At 35.2% G+C, this 18,875-nt stretch overlaps 4 protein-coding genes across 17 annotated transcripts in view; 1 reads left to right on the forward strand and 3 right to left on the reverse strand.

Annotated features, from left to right (window-relative positions):
- LOC100115042 (SET and MYND domain-containing protein 4) overlaps nt 1–18,875 on the reverse strand; it is a 656,582-nt gene that overhangs the window by 231,487 nt on the left and 406,220 nt on the right. The window lies entirely within an intron of this gene.
- LOC100114184 (cullin-2) lies at nt 76–5,279 on the forward strand. Of its 5 annotated transcripts, none has more exons than XM_008216340.3 (9): nt 76–1,085; nt 1,211–1,338; nt 1,909–2,081; nt 2,158–2,656; nt 2,747–2,926; nt 3,004–3,222; nt 3,301–3,471; nt 3,542–4,480; nt 4,574–5,279. In XM_008216340.3, exons 3-9 carry the CDS (start codon nt 1,963–1,965, stop codon nt 4,703–4,705), a joined length of 2,259 nt encoding a protein of 752 aa, XP_008214562.1. In that variant the 5' UTR covers nt 76–1,085; nt 1,211–1,338; nt 1,909–1,962; the 3' UTR covers nt 4,706–5,279. The 5 variants fall into 5 exon arrangements, with proteins under 5 accessions (XP_008214562.1, XP_031781211.1, XP_031781210.1 ...); XM_031925351.2 differs by having other exon boundaries at nt 1,211–1,272; XM_031925350.2 differs by having other exon boundaries at nt 76–1,342.
- On the reverse strand, nt 5,524–15,272 carry LOC100114143 (retinal rod rhodopsin-sensitive cGMP 3',5'-cyclic phosphodiesterase subunit delta). Of its 10 annotated transcripts, none has more exons than XM_032601657.1 (7): nt 9,951–10,821; nt 9,442–9,575; nt 9,047–9,304; nt 7,892–8,964; nt 7,554–7,782; nt 7,007–7,215; nt 5,524–6,934 (listed from the first exon to the last, which is right to left on the reverse strand). In XM_032601657.1, the coding sequence occupies exons 4-7, from the start codon at nt 7,892–7,894 to the stop codon at nt 6,605–6,607; spliced, it is 771 nt and encodes a 256-aa protein (XP_032457548.1). In that variant the 5' UTR covers nt 7,895–8,964; nt 9,047–9,304; nt 9,442–9,575; nt 9,951–10,821; the 3' UTR covers nt 5,524–6,604. The 10 variants fall into 10 exon arrangements, with proteins under 10 accessions (XP_032457548.1, XP_032457550.1, XP_032457551.1 ...); XM_032601659.1 differs by having other exon boundaries at nt 10,556–10,816; XM_032601660.1 differs by having other exon boundaries at nt 10,616–10,815.
- On the reverse strand, nt 17,529–18,086 carry LOC103317698. The gene has a single exon (XM_008216347.1). The coding sequence runs from the start codon at nt 18,084–18,086 to the stop codon at nt 17,529–17,531; it is 558 nt and encodes a 185-aa protein (XP_008214569.1).

The following is an 18,875-nucleotide window of genomic DNA, read 5'->3' on the forward strand; positions in this document are numbered from 1 at the left end:
TTCCGTCTATCGTTCACCACAAAACATGTGATCGACAAAGATCCACACCGACAAGTCATGTCTTATATACCCAGATAACAGCACGTGCTGTCTCCACCGAGACTTGTTGTGCCGCACGGCGTGCTGTCCGTGTGCCGTCCAGTTGCTGTCTCGACATGCGTCCTAGGGCGTCTGTACGCGACGGCACAGAGACTGCACAGCGACAGCACGCGTGCCGCGTGCTCAGAATGTTGCATTATTAATAATTATGGACTTTAATTAGTAAAGAGCATACATTTATTACTTTTTTTATTCTCTCCAAACCGAATTACATTTAAACATTATTTTATTACATAATTCTAATTATTAGCGATGATTATTAGGTGCAATTGTGCATCAAATTGTAAGAAGAGTTGTGGCTCAGAGGCTAGAGCTTCGGACTTCTGATCCAAAGATCGTGAGTTCCAGCCCTACACCCGGCAGATTTTTTTTTCTTAAATAAAATTTTTTTTATACTATATAACAAAATTTATTAATTATTTATGATGTAGATGCTTAGTTATGCGTTCTAACTAATTTTTATTTAGCGTTATTTTTATATGCGATAAAATCGCTCCCCGCCGGTAGCGTTTTCTGCTGGCACAGAGACGGCACAGAGACGGCACGTCGTGCTGTCTCGCCGTGCCGTCACGTGCCGTCTCTGTGCTGCGGCAGCTGGACGTCGCGTGCTGTCGTGGATGCCGCCATCTCGTGCCGTCACGGGGACGTCTCTGTGCCGACACGTTGTTATCTGGGATATAGCTTCCATAACCACAAAGTTATATTCCACATATAAGCTAGAGGATACGGCCCCAGGCATATAAGTATACTTATTCTGTGCAGGAAAAGAGAAGATTCCGATGATATCGATACCTTGTCAATAATTCAATGAGTCAAAATGTATGGCTACGTAATGATTTTAAACGCCGACTTAAAGCTCTATAACTAACGACTCAGTCTGAGCACTGAGTCTGTAGAGTGGAACAATAGAAATTTAAATAGATCCAAGCCGATTTTAGCTAGGATTTTCGAAGAAAGTTAAAGAAAGTGCATGTGGAAGCCATACGGTAAACATCTGAAATCCGGACTATTCCTCTTTCTTCGAGGCTCAGTAACCTTGAAAAAACGCGCAAGGGATGTCTGTGTATAACCAGTCAACCAAATCTAAATGTCATTCATCTTATTGCAACAGGGAATGACTCGTGATATCCCAAAAATAAACGGTCCAGAACTCTCCGACGCTAAACAGCACAGGTTCATCAAGATTTTCATTCTTACTTGATGTGGTGTTTGACCTTCTAATTCTATTTTTGTATAGTGGTTAGTAAGTAAGGCTTGCAGTAAAGCATAAAAATCAATGCATTGTTAAACCAAAGCAATCTTATTTTTTATTTTCTCTTTTCAAACCTCTTGTTATTTAATTCTTCATACTTTTTATGAAAGATCTTTCATTTACAATAAGAAAACAAGTTTTATCAATCATGTAAACCTCTTTAACTTATTAAAAAAAAAACAGTATAGGTGTCATCACTGGCCCTCACATTTTAAAAATGGTCAATTTTAAATTTTATTTTCTATACCGCTGATTAATGTAAATTTTGAGTATGAGTTTATTTAAGTTGATTTTTAATTAAATATTTTAACTAAAAGAATGATTTTTTTTTATTTGGGTGCTCTAAAAAGCACTAGTTATAATTGGCTTTTTCTAAAATCTTCCAAAAGAATTTTAAATGAAATTTGTTATACCAATAAATTCTCCATTCTTACAAAATTAAGAAATACAAACAATAGAAACTGATGATATAGTAGGGAGCAAGAACATTCCTTTCTATAAAATCAATCGACAAATATTTATTTATTCGCATTATTAATGACAATTTTGAATTTCAGATTATTTAACCTCGTTTATTTTTTCACTTTTATGAGACTCAAGATATTATAAATATGTCTCTGAAACCCAAAGTAGTAGACTTTCGTCAAACATGGGATGTTTTACAAGAGACTGTCAAAGGTGTGATAACACTAGCCGATGTTCCACGAGCTACATGGAATGATAGATTTAGGTTAGTGGTGTATTAATTTCATATAAAAACCTAAGTACGAAACTTTATCTCTCTTTTATAAAATTTAACTTTACAGTGATGTTTATTCATTGTGTGTGGCATATCCTGAACCATTAGCCGACCGTTTGTACAATGAAACTGAAAAATTTTTAGATGATCATGTTAGTCAATTATTAGTTAAGGTTCAGTCTCAAGGAGAAAATAGTCTATTACAGGCATACCATCGTGCCTGGACTGAATATTCTCAAGGAATCAATTACCTCCACCAATTGTATTTATATTTGAATCAGCAACATATAAAAAAGCAAAAACTTACCGAAGCTGAAATCATTTATGGAACATCGTCTGCTTCCTCTCCGGACTATCAGGAACAAAAAGAAATTGGTGAATTAGGTTTATACATATGGAAAAATAAAATGATTGAATCATTAAAAAACTCCCTGGTTGCATTACTCCTTGAAGGGATACATGCAGATAGATTGGGAGAAGCACAACCAACGACATCAGATGTGATTTGTGGGGTTATTGAGAGTTTTGTTAGAGTTGAAGAATATAAAATGAAAGGCCAGTTAAATGTAAGTTGAAAATATTCTTATACAATTTTTAATTTTGTCCACTCTTATCATCAATACAAATGATTCTATACTTGAAAAATGTACTTCTAGCTTTATCAAGAAATTTTTGAAGGACCTTTCTTAAAACAAAGTGGGGAATTTTATTTAAGAGAAGCTTCTGAACTATTGCAACAGTCTGATGTAACTCGTTACATGGAAAGAGTAACTTGGCGCCTTAGTCAAGAAGAATTAAGAGCACATAAATTTCTTCACATCACATCAGTACCTAAGGTAAATACTGAAATTTTTAGCGTTTTGAAATATATAAATAAATTAATTAATTTGTAAAAGATCCTTTAAAATGTTAGGTACGACAATGTTGCGAAGAAAAAATGGTTGCAGCACATGTTGCTTGGTTACATACCGAGGTTGATGCCATGGTAGAGAATGAACGAAGAAAAGATCTTGCACTTATTTATCCTTTGTTGAGGCCTCTTCCATCAGGTTTAGCACATCTCGTACAAAAGCTAACTGAGCACATTACAAATGAAGGACTACAAGCAATTGGTTCTTTACATGGTGAAAATGTAATAATTAAAATTCTTGTAAATTTTTTATTACATTTTTAAGCACCAATTTCCATTAAGCTTTTTATTGATTCACAGGTTCATACATTATTTGTCGAAAGCATGCTGGATGTGCACTCTAAATATTCTGATTTAATAAAAGAATTATTTAAGGGTGACCAGGCGTTTATTGGTGCACTTGATAAGGCATGCTCGGCTGTTGTTAATCATAGACCAGCACCAAGACAACCTGCGCGAGCACCAGAATTGGTAAATATTGCGCGGTGTTTTTGAAATTTTTTAATTTATTCATTTCAACTGTCATTTATGAATTTTACAGCTAGCTAAATATTGTGATTCATTGTTAAAAAAATCAGCAAAAGTAGCCTCTGAAAGTGAGATTGAAGAAAAATTAGCACGTTCAATTACTGTATTTAAATATGTGGATGATAAAGATGTTTTTCAAAAATTTTATGCTCGCATGCTAGCAAAACGTCTGATCCATCAACAATCACAATCTATGGATGCTGAGGAAGCCATGATCGATCGATTAAAGCAAGCTTGTGGCTATGAATTCACAAATAAGTTACATAGAATGTTTACAGACATGTCCGTATCAGCAGATTTAAATACAAAGTTTACAGCAAGTTTACGAGAGCGAGAAGGTGAAAAGCATCAGTTTGGCATTGGCTTTGTTGTGTATGTATTACAAGCTGGGGCTTGGCCATTAGGTCTGCCACCTTCACCTGGTCCATTTCATGTTCCTCAACAACTTGAAAAGTCTGTACAAGCTTTTGAATCTTTTTACCATGCACAATTTAGTGGTCGAAAGCTTACTTGGTTGCATCACTTATGTCAAGGAGAACTCAAATTAAATTACCTTAAAAAACCATATTTAGTAACTGTACAAACGTATCAAATGGCTTTATTGCTATTATTTGAACATTGTGATTCAATTTCCTGCAAAGAAGCAGCTGTGTCGTTGCGCTTATCTCACGATCAACTAGTAAAACATGCAGTTAGTCTTGTTGATTGTAAAATTCTCAAAAAGTCAACGGAAGAAGATCTTGAGGAAGACACAATCCTTACACTAAACTTTGAATATTACAACAAGAGAACAAAGTTTCGTATAACAGGAGCACTTCAACGAGATGCTCCACACGATACAGAAGCAACCCATCGTAGTGTAGATGATGATCGCAAATTATATTTACAGGCTGCAATCGTTCGAATAATGAAAAGTCGTAAAGTCTTAAGACACAATCAACTTGTGCAAGAGGTAATATATATCCATGAAATAAGAAAACATTGATGTTAATGGTTATATTCATACATATAAAATATAAACTTTTGTTCATAATACCTTTTCTAGGTTCTTGGACAGTCCAAAGTTACATTTGCTCCTTCTATTGGTATGATTAAAAAGTGTATTGAAAATCTTATAGATAAACAATACATTGAGCGAACATCAAATAGTGCTGATGAATATTCATATGTTGCGTAACCCTAATGTAACAATTTAAACTAATTTATATTTTAACTTGAGATGCTCTCTGTTAAAACGTAAATGCCAGCTTTAAAAGAACCAAATGTGGAAGAAAAATCTTGCATGCTCAAGAAAGTTATAGAAAGTCGTTATTCATTCATGCATTAAAATTGGATTTATACTAGATAGCACTAGAATTCTAAATTTTTGATACATAGGTTTTTTTACTTGATTTTATACATGAAAATTGTAAAGTAAAATGATTTAATTAATTTAAATCATTTTCTTAAGCTTAAAAAGATAAAGCTAAGAAGCTGGTTTGAATATTTGGCAGAAATTGTTTTTATTATATTCTAATAAAAATGTACATACTTGAATACTTTTATTAGTATATACCAATTTATAAAAGATTTTTTTTTATTAGAAAAAAAATCTGCTAAAAATAAAATTCAGTGTACTCTTGCCTTAAAAAACAAAACTCAAGAGCATCTTAATTTTTTTAACCGTTTTTATGTTTGCTGCTCCAATATCGTAAGACATTGAGCAAATGAATTGTAATATATGCACACTGAATAAAAATGTTACTATTTTAGACGAGTCATTTTAGCCACATTAAAGGAGTGAAAACTACATATTGTCAGATGTTACAAAGTCTAGCACAACTAAATAATGGCTTGTTCTAATTTGTCTTTTTAAGGCACCATATAGTAAATTAAAGGAGGATGTCCATGAATGTATAGAGGAAAACAGAATATTGTACAAAACTAACTATTGCTTAAAACTAGTAAAAGTATCAATATTAGAAAAAAAAATTAGTCCGAGAAAATGCAAGCAAATAAAAACAAGAATCAAACAAAATTTATTCATAGCTCATCCAGTAGTGTAAATGTTAAGAATTAGAGAGTTGTATTTCCCAGTAAAAGAAAAGGCAATTGTTTCAAAATACTTGCACCAAGTTTGGCGACGGGCTGCTGTGGCCGACCCCCTTTAAGTTTATCAGCTCTTGGACAAATTAATTTTACTTTGGTGCTCTAAAAATAGCAAATTAGAATAGGCCTTTTTAAAATTCTGCTATGATTTTGTAGAAACCAACAATATTAAAGAAACAATTGATAAATAACAAGAATTAAGGTCCCTCTCCACACTCAATATAGATATACTCATATATCTAGTAAACGGAGAAAAACTATGGTCTCGTTGCTCCATTGAATCTCGGCGAGGAAATCATATTTCGACCTCAAAAAATTACCAACGACAGATTATGATGCGCAGATACCGCGAATACGAGCTCCAACTGCAATTCTTTAATAATAATCCAGGAAAAATCTTTAAAATTTGCATCTTCATAGAACCGTGTAACCTCTCTCGTGCCGATTTTTTCGCCGATGCGCATTTTTTTTTTGTTGTTATTGACAGTTAACCCAAAAAAAAGTTCTATGAAGATGCAAATTTCAACGATTTTTCCTGGATTATCGTTAAAGAATCGCAGCCGGAGCTCGTATCATAATCTATCATTGGCAATTTTTTAAGGTCGAAATATCATTTCCTCGCCGAAATTTAATGGAGCAACGAGACCATAGTTTTTCTCCGTTTACTAGATATATTAGAAATCATAACTTTTAATTCCATTTCCTTTATTGTTATTTTCTATTAAAAATTAAGAAAATTTCTAGTTTTTATTTTCACACTTATAATTTTAAGATAAACATTGTTTTCTTAAAGATTTAAACTACAGATTAAAAGATAATTAAACTAAAGAAAAATATAATAATCAGAAATAATGATTGCTGATAAGTTATAATCAATATGCAAATATCTTCTGACTAACCATTGCATTGTTCAATAACAAAATGTGCAACTTAAATTTATAGCTCTCATTAATTGGGACAGAATCACTGGTAAAGATCAAATATTATATTATGATCGTGGTGTTTTTAATTGAAGTAATTCTGGGTCCAACAAAGTATTATCATCTGGCTCTGGTGGCTTATTTATTCCATTGATAATGAGAGGGGAAGCTGTGGTTGCATTATTGTAAGGCGAGAATCCAGCCCACTCCATCCCAAGGTATATTGGTGGTGGGCTTCCCAAAGGTGTCTCCAGCAAAAGATGGTCTGTCTGCTGGGATAGTTGTTGCTGTTGCATGTCTTGGCAATCGGATGCAAGATGACTTGTTAGGTGTGTATTATCAGTTTTGCATTGTTTTTCTTGCTTTCGCCATTTTGCCCTTCTATTTTGGAACCACACCTTATGCAGAATGAAACGAGGTAATCGATAAAATTAGTAAAAAGGCCAGAGGCTATAATTAATTGCAAGTACCTGAACTCTAGCCTCAGTTAACTGTATTCTCAGCGCTAGCTCTTCTCTAAAGAAGACATCTGGGTAATGTGTCTTTTGAAAGGCTCTTTCGAGCTCCTCCAATTGGAAATTTGTGAAGGTGGTCCTGTATCTACGCTGCTTCCGTTTGCCGATCGCGCCAGTCGGCGGACGTTCTTCATTTCCAGGACTTGTGGAAGTGAAATCATACGCTGTAATTATGAACAGATATAAATAGAAGATGCGCGGAAATTCGGTTTGAAGCTCGCAACTTTCAATAATATTCTTTGCAGTTACAGGCACCTGTGATATGATGTATATAGTATATTTATAGCCCAAGCGTTTTATATAGTAGTTGCTTATGTCAATGGTAAAGAAGTTCATAACTGTTAAACAGATTATCACTAACTTTATTTAAAAGAGACGACGGTACTGGCTGCTTAATGCATTTAGCAATAATTTAATTGAATACTACCCCAACTTGAAAGAGAAAGGGAAACTGCGGGTTAATTAAATCAGGCAAGGGACCAGGCTGACAGTGTCCACTTACTGAATTTAGCAGGAAAGCAAACCGAGGAAGATTGCGCTCCTATTAGTCCGACGAGAGCACTGGGCTGCAGGTCTCCTCCAGGGCTCATCTCGTCAGCAGTGATGCTGCTTGCTACGATCGCACCAGCGGAAACCAATGGATCCCGTGGCGCGCCAACCAAGAAGAGCTGCCGGCTTGTCTCGCTCACATTTTCCTCATCCTCTTTCAACTCCATAATAGTGTATTCTTGCTTGTTTTCAACATTAAGTATTAGCGATTCCTTCAATTACATACCTTTAAAACTACTTGGTCTACATTTACATATAGTCTAGGTTTTAAAAAAATATATGTTATAGCACCATGCTCTTCTTCCGGCCGGCGGCTAGCGATAAAATGCTTCTTCAAAACAACTTTCGGATCCCTTGATCTGAAGCGACGCGGCAACACGGGACAATTCTTTCTTCTTTTTCCTTTTTCTTTTCCTTACACCTGTGCAAGCTAGACAGAGTAGGGGATCGAATATTTAACGTGAGCTTCCCCAAGAGGGATAGTGAAGCCTCAAAAATGTATTGCTTCTACACCACGAATCAATAGTACAACGACGAGAGAACGTTAGAAAAAGGTATATACACTTTCTCGCTTGTTAGGCTTTCCTATACATTGCTGTAAACAACTTTGTCATCATATTATTCTTATAAATAGAAAAAAAAAAATAATGCAATCACCGTTTTCTTGTGTCAGAACAATATCTGTCCAGCACCAAGATTAACTTACTTATAAACAAAATTAAGAAGCAATTTTTTACTGATGATTGATTTATTTGATGATTTTGCATTGTTACATAATTTTTAATGGATAACAAAAACTTTTTCCTCGTCCTTTAGAAAATTCAATTTAAAATTTTCCAAATAATACTTTGAGGAAGGTGTCAAGGATCAACAAGTGCTTAATTTTATTATTTTATATTTTATAATATAAAAATGTGCATTAATGCTTCCTTTATATAAAAAATTTGTACAGGGTTCAAACATTTTACATGAATTAATATTTTTCAATATGACATGAATAATGCATAAACGCAAAAAAGCATATAAATGCACAATGACCAGCAGAAATTATAAGATAATTTAAATGATAAATTAATTTCTCTTAAAACTGGGATTTACATAGAAGCTCATCACAATTTGTTTTTCTATTACCTTCATTTTCGTATAGCAGTAATATTCTTTTCTATAGCTTTAGCTTAAATATACTATTCAAGTTTTTATATAAAAAATATCCATTGTTAATATTTAACTTAGTATTTTTAAAATTTACAGAATAATTAACAATTATAATAATACAAAATAATTAATCATAAAATAATCGCAGTCGACTTGTTGCTAATAAGAGATTATCATCGTAGAATTTAGTTTCAATCACCATGTTCCCACTAAAACAATAAAAATAAAAGTTACACTCAATATTTTAAATTTTATATATTAGAAATAAAAAAAATGTATTAAAAAGCATACTTTAAAACATTTGCTGGCATCATTTGACTTTCTGGTGCAGCTTGAAATAAACTTTGCCATGTATTAGTACTATTAGGAATAACAAAGCCAAGTTCAAAGAACCACTCTTCTAAGCAGCGTCCTTTAAACAAAACCTTTTGTTCCAATCTAAATCTTTCCATTGGTTCTGCTGTACTGAAATTGATTTCTCGAGATACTGCACGACAACGTAGTATTTTTTTTGGCACATGTGCTTCGTGTTCAATATCTGGCACTGACCTGTATACAAAAGTATAAGAATATATAATTATATATTCTTAATATATAAGTATAAGAATATATATAAATAAATGAATTTCATCAACTATTAAAATATGCAACCTATAATAATATCAATACTGAATCTAGCTACTTACAAGTCTTCATTTCCTTGCCACAAGAGTTTTCCAGTATCAGCATCACGTAAATTTATCCAATTACTATTTAATCAACAATGGTCAAAGAAAATATATCAAGTTTTCACATATATTTATGAAATAAACAATAGTTACTGGAATAGATGGAAAAAAATAAATTATCGAGGTCCTTCTCTAAACTTGATGCAGTACTTCATGTATATGTATATATATATGTGTGTGTATATATATATATGTATACACACACACACACATACACACACCTACGCATAGTAAATGGTAAAAACTATGACTATGTTAAATACTCCATTAAATCTTGACAAGGATACAATATTTTTGTCTGAAAAAATTATCTGAATAGATTTTGATGCAAACTTAAAATTTGAGTTCTCTATTAATTAAACAGAAAAAAACATTGAAATAGGCATCTTAGTTTATTAGTTGAGTTAGCATTTGAAAACATAATGTATCATTGGCGATTTGTTGAGAGTGAAATATTATTTCCTTACTGAAATTTAATAGATTAAAGGGAATGCAGATTTTCCCCTTTTAATAGACATCAGTAGTACTATATTAAGGTAGTACCGTCGTTAGCTAAATGCCGTTCAGATATTAATGGTATTCAATATATCGATTTATATTGGTCTAAAAGTAATGCAAAAAATTTTTGCGAGGCCAGGGTACTTGAGAAAAAAGTTATAAGCATCGTAAATATTGCTTATTTAACACTTTGTCTTATGGGAATTGTATTTCCAGTGACATTTATATTTATATTGTATAAAAACTACCGTTCAGTTTTTGATGAAAATTTTTGTAGTAAAAGATAAATATTTGAAGAATGTTTATCATTTTTAAAAACTACGATTAGGTAGCTATAAGTAGTAGAAAGATTGAATGCACAAAAGTTACATTTAACCTCAAAACATAAGTCAAATCAGCTTCTGTATGGAAGTCTAGGTTAATAATTAGGACGAACAGAATCATTTAATGTTAATGCATAATCATTATTTGGTGTATGCTTAATCATGCAGCTTCTTTAGCAAAGTATATATCGTTAATAGATAAGAAATAAAAAGTGCGCTTATTTTGACTAGAGATGTAGCGACGGTACTACCTTAAGTGTAGAGAGGGACCTTACGGGGCCTTTTGGACTATACATTATATATTGGATTACATAAAGTACAAGCAGGTCATTTTTACTTAGATAGTAAGTAAAAATGACTAATGCAAGCTATCCTCTAAATCTAGGAAAACATAATAGAAAACTGCAAAACTGTGTAAGTAGCTTTATTTTTTTATTTGTTAATTCTTCTTAAAGGTCCCTCTCTTCAGTCATAATTCAATGAAGCAAGAAAATCGTAGTTTTTCCCATTTACTATACATATCTATAAATATTCCCATTTACTATACATATACTATATATATATATATATATATATATATATATATATATATATATATCATTTGTACTATATCGAGTGTAGATAGAGACCTTAATATACATTGGATGATTGTACCTCTGAATAAACAATTAAGAAAACTCCAACCCTTATAAAATTCTTGTAATTCTAATTAAATATAATTGTAGTAGATTCTTTAAACATTAAATTAATTAGTAAAAATACTACTTGTTTTGTAAATAAAAATGAAATAACTATAATGTATGTGTCATGAGAAAATTACCATAGAACCCAACAAATGAATCTGCATAACCTAATGTTATTTTAAGAGTGAAATTGTTCATATCTGCGAATATCTCATGATCAAATGCTTATGTTTAAATAAACAATCTAAATATTTTTGAAATGGTATGTAAAATGATAAAGGATGGTTAAATGATTGCAAAAAGCAATATAAAATATAAAGGATATAATTTTTTAACATAATATTAGCTTATTCTGTCATCAATAAGTTTAATCACTAGGGCGGGTGGCATAATAGACATGAATTAATTAATAAAATGTAAAGGATACATTTGAAATCCTCTCAAAATATCTTCTGCACGAGGCATATTTTGTTCTTAGGGTTGTCTGCTTTCAAACAATTACACTACTATTCAGAAACTGTATTCTTCTTTTTTGTGGTTAGTGGCACCAGAGGTCTGTACAACCAAAGACGCAGCTGTACTAACTGTATAGTACATAACTGTTACTTAGAAATATAAGTATAGACCTTCTGCAGGAGAACGCTAATGATGGTTAAGGCCGCAGTACAAGGCTATCTTAAGGCTTCGGGCACGCTAGAAACATAGGTGTCAGACATAAGTTTTAACACTGGTTAGGTTACTATTTTTATATAGAAAGAAATAAGTGGATTTAACTGGAAATAAGTTACCTATTCCGCTATATATAGATATAGTAACCAATGTTAAAACTTATGTCCCGCGACTTATGTTTTTTGCGTGTCTGGGCCCTTAGTGTCGTAGATGGCGGGACTGCCGTACGGCTCTTCTGGAGCCTTTCTACAATAGGTTCAGTTCAGTTGTTCAGTCGTGTCTTGTTCAAAACGTAGCAAAGAAGAGGTCTACTATCTATATGGCGGTCCCCTCCTACCACCACATGCGGCCCGACGCGTCGCCTAGCGGAGCACCACGACGTGACGAGCGCGAGGGGAGCTTGGAAGCTCACTTTCATCAGGCAGTCACGGCTTGGCCGCCGGTGCGAACAGACCTAGTCAACTTGTACATAGTTTAATAAGTATACTAGAAGTTGGCTTAGCGATTCTGTTGTTGTTGAACTCTCGGAAGTTACTCCCTATTTCCACTGTACCCACCAACGAAATTTTTTGATAACGGTCTGAATTGGCTCTGTAAGAGCTTCAATTCGATACTATCGCAATCTTCCTTTTAGAAATGGAATCTAGTCTCAACCAGCACTCAGTATTATCTCTATTCTTTGTACCCTGTCTGTTTGTCCTTTCCTACCTTATCTCCTATCAGGGAGCGTAGAAGAAGAAATCCAATCATCAATCTCTAAATTTATACGATTACCATTCATGATTGTTAATTTGTCTATTAAATTAATTGAATTTTGCATTAATATAGTACATTTTAAGGCAGTTCGGTCCTTTCAGCTGGCGAAGAGAGAGACGTTATGTTTATGTTACTCTTAATTTCTCAAAAACGAATTCGGTAACACAATTTGAAATTCCGCGTCAATGTGATCGTTACGTTGCTCCGGCTCCGGCATTGTTGATTGTCGTGGCTGCTGGAAGTGCTGGACCTGGAAGGTCTGGAAGAAATGACGTATAACAACTGACGTACAGACGTTGAAGTCGCAAACTCTTGCCGTGTCCGAGCGTGAAGTCGCCGATAACGGGTTACTGCAGACAATACATTCTATAATTTTGATATATATAATTAATATAATAATAGAATAAATAATAAATAATAGGAAATAAATAAAAAATAATTTGTTTAGTTATAGGGTTTTATTGAATCCATAATTTAAATGTTTAAACACTATAGATTAGATTTTGCATTTCAAGATTCATATTAATAATATAGAAAATTATATAAACTATTACATATATCATTAAAAAATATATTTGTGTACTTTGTAATGTTAAGAGGTAACAACTACGTAAAAACAAACTTAATCAGCTGACACGGAACAATTTTATAACAACAGCGCAGCACCGGAATATTAAACGCGGACCGGACTGTTGTACCGGTGCTGGCGTTCCCAGTGTAACACATTTAGCACAGAGGTAGATAGTTATATCAACTTTAAGTGTGTGAAAGGCAGGCACTGTCGTACCAATAGTTTTTGCGCAATTGCAATTTCAATTGTATGCATATTTTTATCGGAAGCCTTCTTGCGTTACAAATGGTCAGATTTTAATTCTAATACCAGCATTCAAAAGTATAAGTAAAATACTAAAAGATGTATATTCCAAGTTTTTGTAGAAATGTATTGAAATGGTCGAAACATGTAGTTAAAAATCGGCAAAAGCGGCCGAGCGCGCGCGAGCGTGCGAGGAGTGGGGGAATGAGGGGAAGCGCGCCTATGTATAGATATACAGGCGCGCTGCACGCAGCGTCGCATCTTTTCACTCGCTTTTTTCGGCGACTACTGCACATTTTTGGATGTTTTTTTTTATTTCGGGATAACTAAATATAGAGAATCTGATACTCTACTCACATTACACGAATAATCGAAGATGCCTCCAAAACGGTCGCAAGAGGAGTTAGAGGAATTCGAACAAGAGCTTATGGAGCGGGAAAAAGCAAACAAAGAAGAGCTGGAGCGACTGAAGGAAGAAAAGGCAGCTTTAGAAGCAGCAAAGCAATAGGGAACAGACATGATTTTGCTATATACATATAAATACTTATATACAGTAGGAAATAGCATAAGAATACGTTATGCATCACTTTTTGGCTGATTTAATACCTCTAGTCCCTAATATGATTAATTCTTATGTTTGAGTAGTTTTTAAAACGACAGCTCTCCTATATGGCGGCTCAAAGGATAAAGACCTAACCTAACGTACGGGCATTTAAGTACATAAATTCAGTCATCATAAATCTATTTTGATTTTGAAGAATTATCTCTCATCTCTATTATGATTTTATAGAAAACAATAAGGTTATTTTATGTATTAAAATTGACATGCGTTTATACATCCATATATATTTTCATCCTTCGCGCCGCCATATTGATCACGTGAGCTCTCAATCGTTAAAACGTACGAAACGGAACGTATGAAACGGAATTTTCAACGCAATATTACTTGACAAATATTGCAGTAAAAAATCGTGACCCTTGTACTTTTGTGTAAGATTTATCCTTAACTTTATTTTAAAAAAGGTTTTAAAATTCATGTCTGTTCTCTATTAGCGGATTTGGCAAATAGTGATAGCTTCCGTCGTGTCGAAACAATAATAAAGTACACAATAGGCTCACTCATAGAGTGTTCATTCAACGATGACTGGTCGTTATGGATTGAAAGACTCGAACAGTACTGTATAGACAGTACTGTTCGAAGTTAGAAATGACAAGTAGAGGTGTGCGAGTAAAAAGTCGAGTTTTACATTTGGTTACGACATTATGGTGCGAATAATTAAACCAAAAACATAATAATATATAATAAGCGTTTAGATTTTAAGTTAATATACGGATTTAACAGATTCAATAGATTACAAAAGCAAAAAATGTTGATAGGCTGAAAAATCAGTCCAAATAACCAATCGAGTTATTTTTTAGGCAAAAGCTCGAAAAAAAACTCGAAAAGGACTCGAAGCTTTAAGCAACATATCATTGTTACGAAACACGGAAAAACCATAGTATTCGTCGGAAAAACCATAGTATTCGTCAGATATGTGGAAAAATTCGACAATCGTAGTATATAAGTAGATTTTTAACATCCCAGGTTTATTTTGCTATCAAAACAAACAAAATTTCAATTTTGACTCGCACAGACCTAGTGACAAGCATGTAGTCTTATTTTTGACAATGTTGGGTACGAAAGGGTATGCCCTCATCAAGGATTTGGTCTCTCCAAGGATGCCATCGCAGATGTAAATAACCGAGCTCACAGAAGTCATGAAGAATCACAAACAGTCAACGCCAAGCGTCATCATGGAGCACTACAAATTTAAGGAATGTAGGCAGTCTCAAGAAGAAGATGTCAAAACGTACGTAGCTAAGCTAAAGAAATTGTCAATCTATTGCGATTTTGGAAACAATTTGGAAAGCCATCTTTGTGACCAATTTGTTTGGGGAGTCGCCAGTGAAAACATAAAGAAGAGGTTGCTAGGAGACACCTACCATAAGGCCGTCGACTTAACATTAACAGAGGACACCGTCAATTTCATAAGAAAACAGAGGGACGCCCCGGCTGAAAATAATCACCCTACTGAAAAAAATTAGATGACAATCAACTGATAATCAGCTGATAATCAGCTGATTATCAGGTGATTTCGGCTCAGTATTTTTAATAAAGCTGATAGTTATAAATATGCGTTTATGTGAGATAAAATATTGATGATAATCAGGTGATAATCAGGTGATAATCATTAAAAATTTGTAACCCTTAATATATTTATTATAAGTTGTTTAAAATAAGTAAAATTTATAAATTTCAAATAATGAGGGCCAGTACTGGTGTTACCATCAGGATGATAACACGAAAACTCTAGCTGTGAGCTCCAAAATTTTAATTTTTTAACAATTAAAAAAAAATTTGTTTAAATTAAATTATTGAAAAACAAAAATATTGGAGCTCACAGCTAGAGTTTTCGTATTATCATCCTGATGGTAACACCAGTACTGGCCCTCATTATTTGAAATTTATAAATTTTACTTATTTTAAACAACTTATAATAAATATATTAAAGGTTACAAATTTTGAATTATTATCACCTGATTATCACCTGATTATCATCAATATTGTATCTCACATAAACACATATTTATGATTATCAGTTGATTGTCATCTGAATTTTTTCTGTAGGGTATATGATAATCATATGAGTGTTCATATGATTATGATATGAGCAATCATATGAGTGCTCATATGATACTTTCGACCGAATCCTCATATGAGAATCATATGATTGTCATATGATATATCGTAAATTCTCATAAAAATAAATAATTATTTTACCCCTACTTGATAATTATTAATTCTCTTTCTTTGTACTGCTGATTTGTAAGTTGCATCGAGAATTTATTATCTATATTTTTTTATAGATATTATATTGAAAAAAATGCGGACTTGTGGAGATTTGAACCCAGAACCTCAAGATTATGAAGCAATCGTTTTACCACCGAGCCATTGTGATCTTTGATATTGTCGATTACTTTCGTAGAATGAAATAGTCATTATAACTTACGCGCCCTTGTATGTTTTATTTATTATTACTCAATTACTATTAGTGTGTTTTAATAAAATAAACTCATTATAATTAATTAATAATAAATAAAGCATACAAGGACGTGTTAGATAATATAATGACTATTTGATAGAGAGAGATAGAGAGAGAGAGAGAGAGAGAGAGCGCGGAGTCATCTTCTGTTTTTTTATATTCCTGCTATGACTTTTTTACAAGCATAAGATAAATAAAATTAAAATACACAGGAAATATATAATTTTGAATCTAATATAATTTAATTATATTTTATTTTTAGGTTCAAATAGAGCAAGATGAAAGGGGGTATCTCGTCTATCAGCATATTCGTTCTTTCTGCCTGAGGTCTGATGGGGTGTGTGGGAAACAGCCCATCGATTACCTTTTCTATTACTTCTGCCTCCATAGGCTCCGTTTGTTTCATTTCGCCTATCTTTCGGTTAACGATCGCATATCCGTCGCCAAACGGATCTTTCTCCACTTCGTCGACGATCTTTGCCCAACAGCGTCGCTTACTTTCCTTTATCGCGTCCCTCAGCCTTTTTCGCGCCCGGTCGTGTCTCTCGTACAAGTCCTGGGATTCAGGCCTTTGTCTTTTCAGAGCTTTTTGAGCCTCCCTCCTAGCGTGAAAGCAATCTTTTCTGAGTTTTGCAATTTCCTCCGTCCACCAGTATACAGGGTGTCTTATATGGACGCAAGACACCCTTGGCATAGCTGCGTCGCACAACTCCGTGATGAGACGTGTTGTACTTTCTACTAGTGCTTCGGCTTTTTCGCGTCCGCTCAGTTGCTGAGGGAGCCCAATTGATGGGAGCTCCGCCCTTTGCATCTCTTCAGCAAGTCTGTCCCGGTTCATGCGCCGGGTATTCCACCGTGGCGTCTGCTTTTTTCTTTCTCTGATCCTGTTTCTGTGGTCATCCTGGATGTCAAAAAGTATATACTGGTGGTCACTTGCAGTATATTCCTCCATGACATGCCAATCCCTGATTTTGCGGATTGTCGTTTCGCTTGCGAAAGTTACGTCCGGTATAGCTTCCCCAAAGTACGTAGTCATCCCCCGTCCCTGATTCTGCGATTCCGCGCCTGGGCACCCAGACTGCGATGGTCCTTGCATCGTTGGACACCCACCCTGGTGTGTCTCGATCCGTGTACTGTTCGCTTATCAGGAGGATGTCCGCTTTCTCCTCTGCGACCAATTGCGGTAGGAGATGCAGGTTGCCTTGAAGTATCCCCGCCATTATCCTTGCGATTTTCCCACTTTTAAGGCCGCCCGGAAGACCGCGCACGTATCGGTGCCTGGTGCATACACCGTCTTGTCCTCGGCCATCTTAGCGTCTTTGCATAAGAAACACCACCTTTGTTGGGCGGGCACAGTGCATAGTGCTGCCTTGTGCCCACTCGCGCCACACTTCCAGCAGTTGACGCTCCTGTCGGGTCCTTTACATCTCACCTTTACGTGTCCGTAACCGAGGCAGCGATAACATCGCGTGGGGTTCGCGCGAACCCTCACTCGGCAGTTTATACAGCCGATACGGATCTTCCCTTTTTTGAGCAGAGCGGTGGTCTTAATCTGATCTATTTCGACCACTGCCACCCTCTGCTCCCTCGTGTTCGGCTCGAACAGATGGACTTTGGCATCTTCTTCGCCCGTTTCGGCTGTGATAGCATTGCGGACATCGTCCTGCGTCGTAAGACTGTCGATGCCCCTAATTTCCAGTGTGATTCTGGAGATCTTTCCCCTGCCTTTGCCTGCCTTTCCAATGGCGGTTTGGATGGCCGTTTTAAGTGATTCCATTTTATCATCACTCTTACCTACGCCAATCAGAACGCCGCCTTCTTGATCTGTCTCAAGATCTCGGCGTAGGTTTTTCCCGGTTCCGTCTTACGACGATTGCATCTCCTCTCCGCCGCGGGGTCCTCTCTGCCTTTTTCCTCAGTTGTTGAGGCTGGTCTTGCTCCTGATTTCTCTTCTCCTTCTTCTATGTCTTTCTCCCTGCCGCTAGTTGCTAATGCACTTGTGCCTCTGTAGTTTTGTTGCTCGTGGAGGGTGCCCTTCTGTCCTCTTTCTTGTCTTTTTTTGCGGGGGTACCATCTCCTCTGTCGGATGATGCCCGTTCCCTCTTCTTCGACTTTGTCGTCCTCTGAGGCTTTTAATTGTCCGCTCTAGGTTGTTGGGGGAGGGGGGGGGGAGGCTGCCTCTTTGCAGCATCTTCCATTTTGTCGAGGGTCGTGAGAGCTTCGATTATGGTGGATCCTATAATAGGTAATCCATCCTTAATCGTAATATTCACGTTCTTCTACTTCTCCAGAGTTTTCATCATTTCTCTGGTCGTGCGCCTTATTTCCAGTAGCTTGTCTCGCAGGCTGGCATGATCTTTTAGCCATTCCTTTATGGTCTGGCTTTCTTCATATACCGGTGCCTTCTTCTCGAACCGGTACTCTGCTGCGCTCATGGCGCTGGCTATGCTGGTACTGCTGATTGCTTTGTGGATTGGATATTCACCCTCTTGTGCTGTTGGCACCTGAGTTGTCCACTACAGTGTGTAGATATATAATATTTATATGGAAATTATCCAAAAATTTA

This window comes from Nasonia vitripennis, assembly GCF_009193385.2.
Source record: "Nasonia vitripennis strain AsymCx chromosome 2 unlocalized genomic scaffold, Nvit_psr_1.1 chr2_random0010, whole genome shotgun sequence".
NCBI lineage: Eukaryota > Metazoa > Arthropoda > Insecta > Hymenoptera > Pteromalidae > Nasonia > Nasonia vitripennis.

Bases quoted from the DNA above. Each gene is read 5' to 3' on its own strand.
- LOC100114184 (XM_031925350.2), top strand. From the start codon at position 1,963: ATGTCTCTGAAACCCAAAGTAGTAGACTTTCGTCAAACATGGGATGTT. The intron at 2,927-3,003 runs GTAAATACTGAA...TTAAAATGTTAG, and splicing joins ACATCACATCAGTACCTAAG to GTACGACAATGTTGCGAAGA. The intron at 3,472-3,541 runs GTAAATATTGCG...TGAATTTTACAG, and splicing joins CTGCGCGAGCACCAGAATTG to CTAGCTAAATATTGTGATTC.
- LOC100114143 (XM_032601657.1), bottom strand. The intron at 7,216-7,553 runs GTAAGTGGACAC...TCATAATTACAG, and splicing joins TTGCTTTCCTGCTAAATTCA to CGTATGATTTCACTTCCACA. The intron at 6,935-7,006 runs GTACTTGCAATT...ATTCTGCATAAG, and splicing joins TAACTGAGGCTAGAGTTCAG to GTGTGGTTCCAAAATAGAAG.
- LOC103317698 (XM_008216347.1), bottom strand. From the start codon at position 18,086: ATGGAATCACTTAAAACGGCCATCCAAACCGCCATTGGAAAGGCAGGC.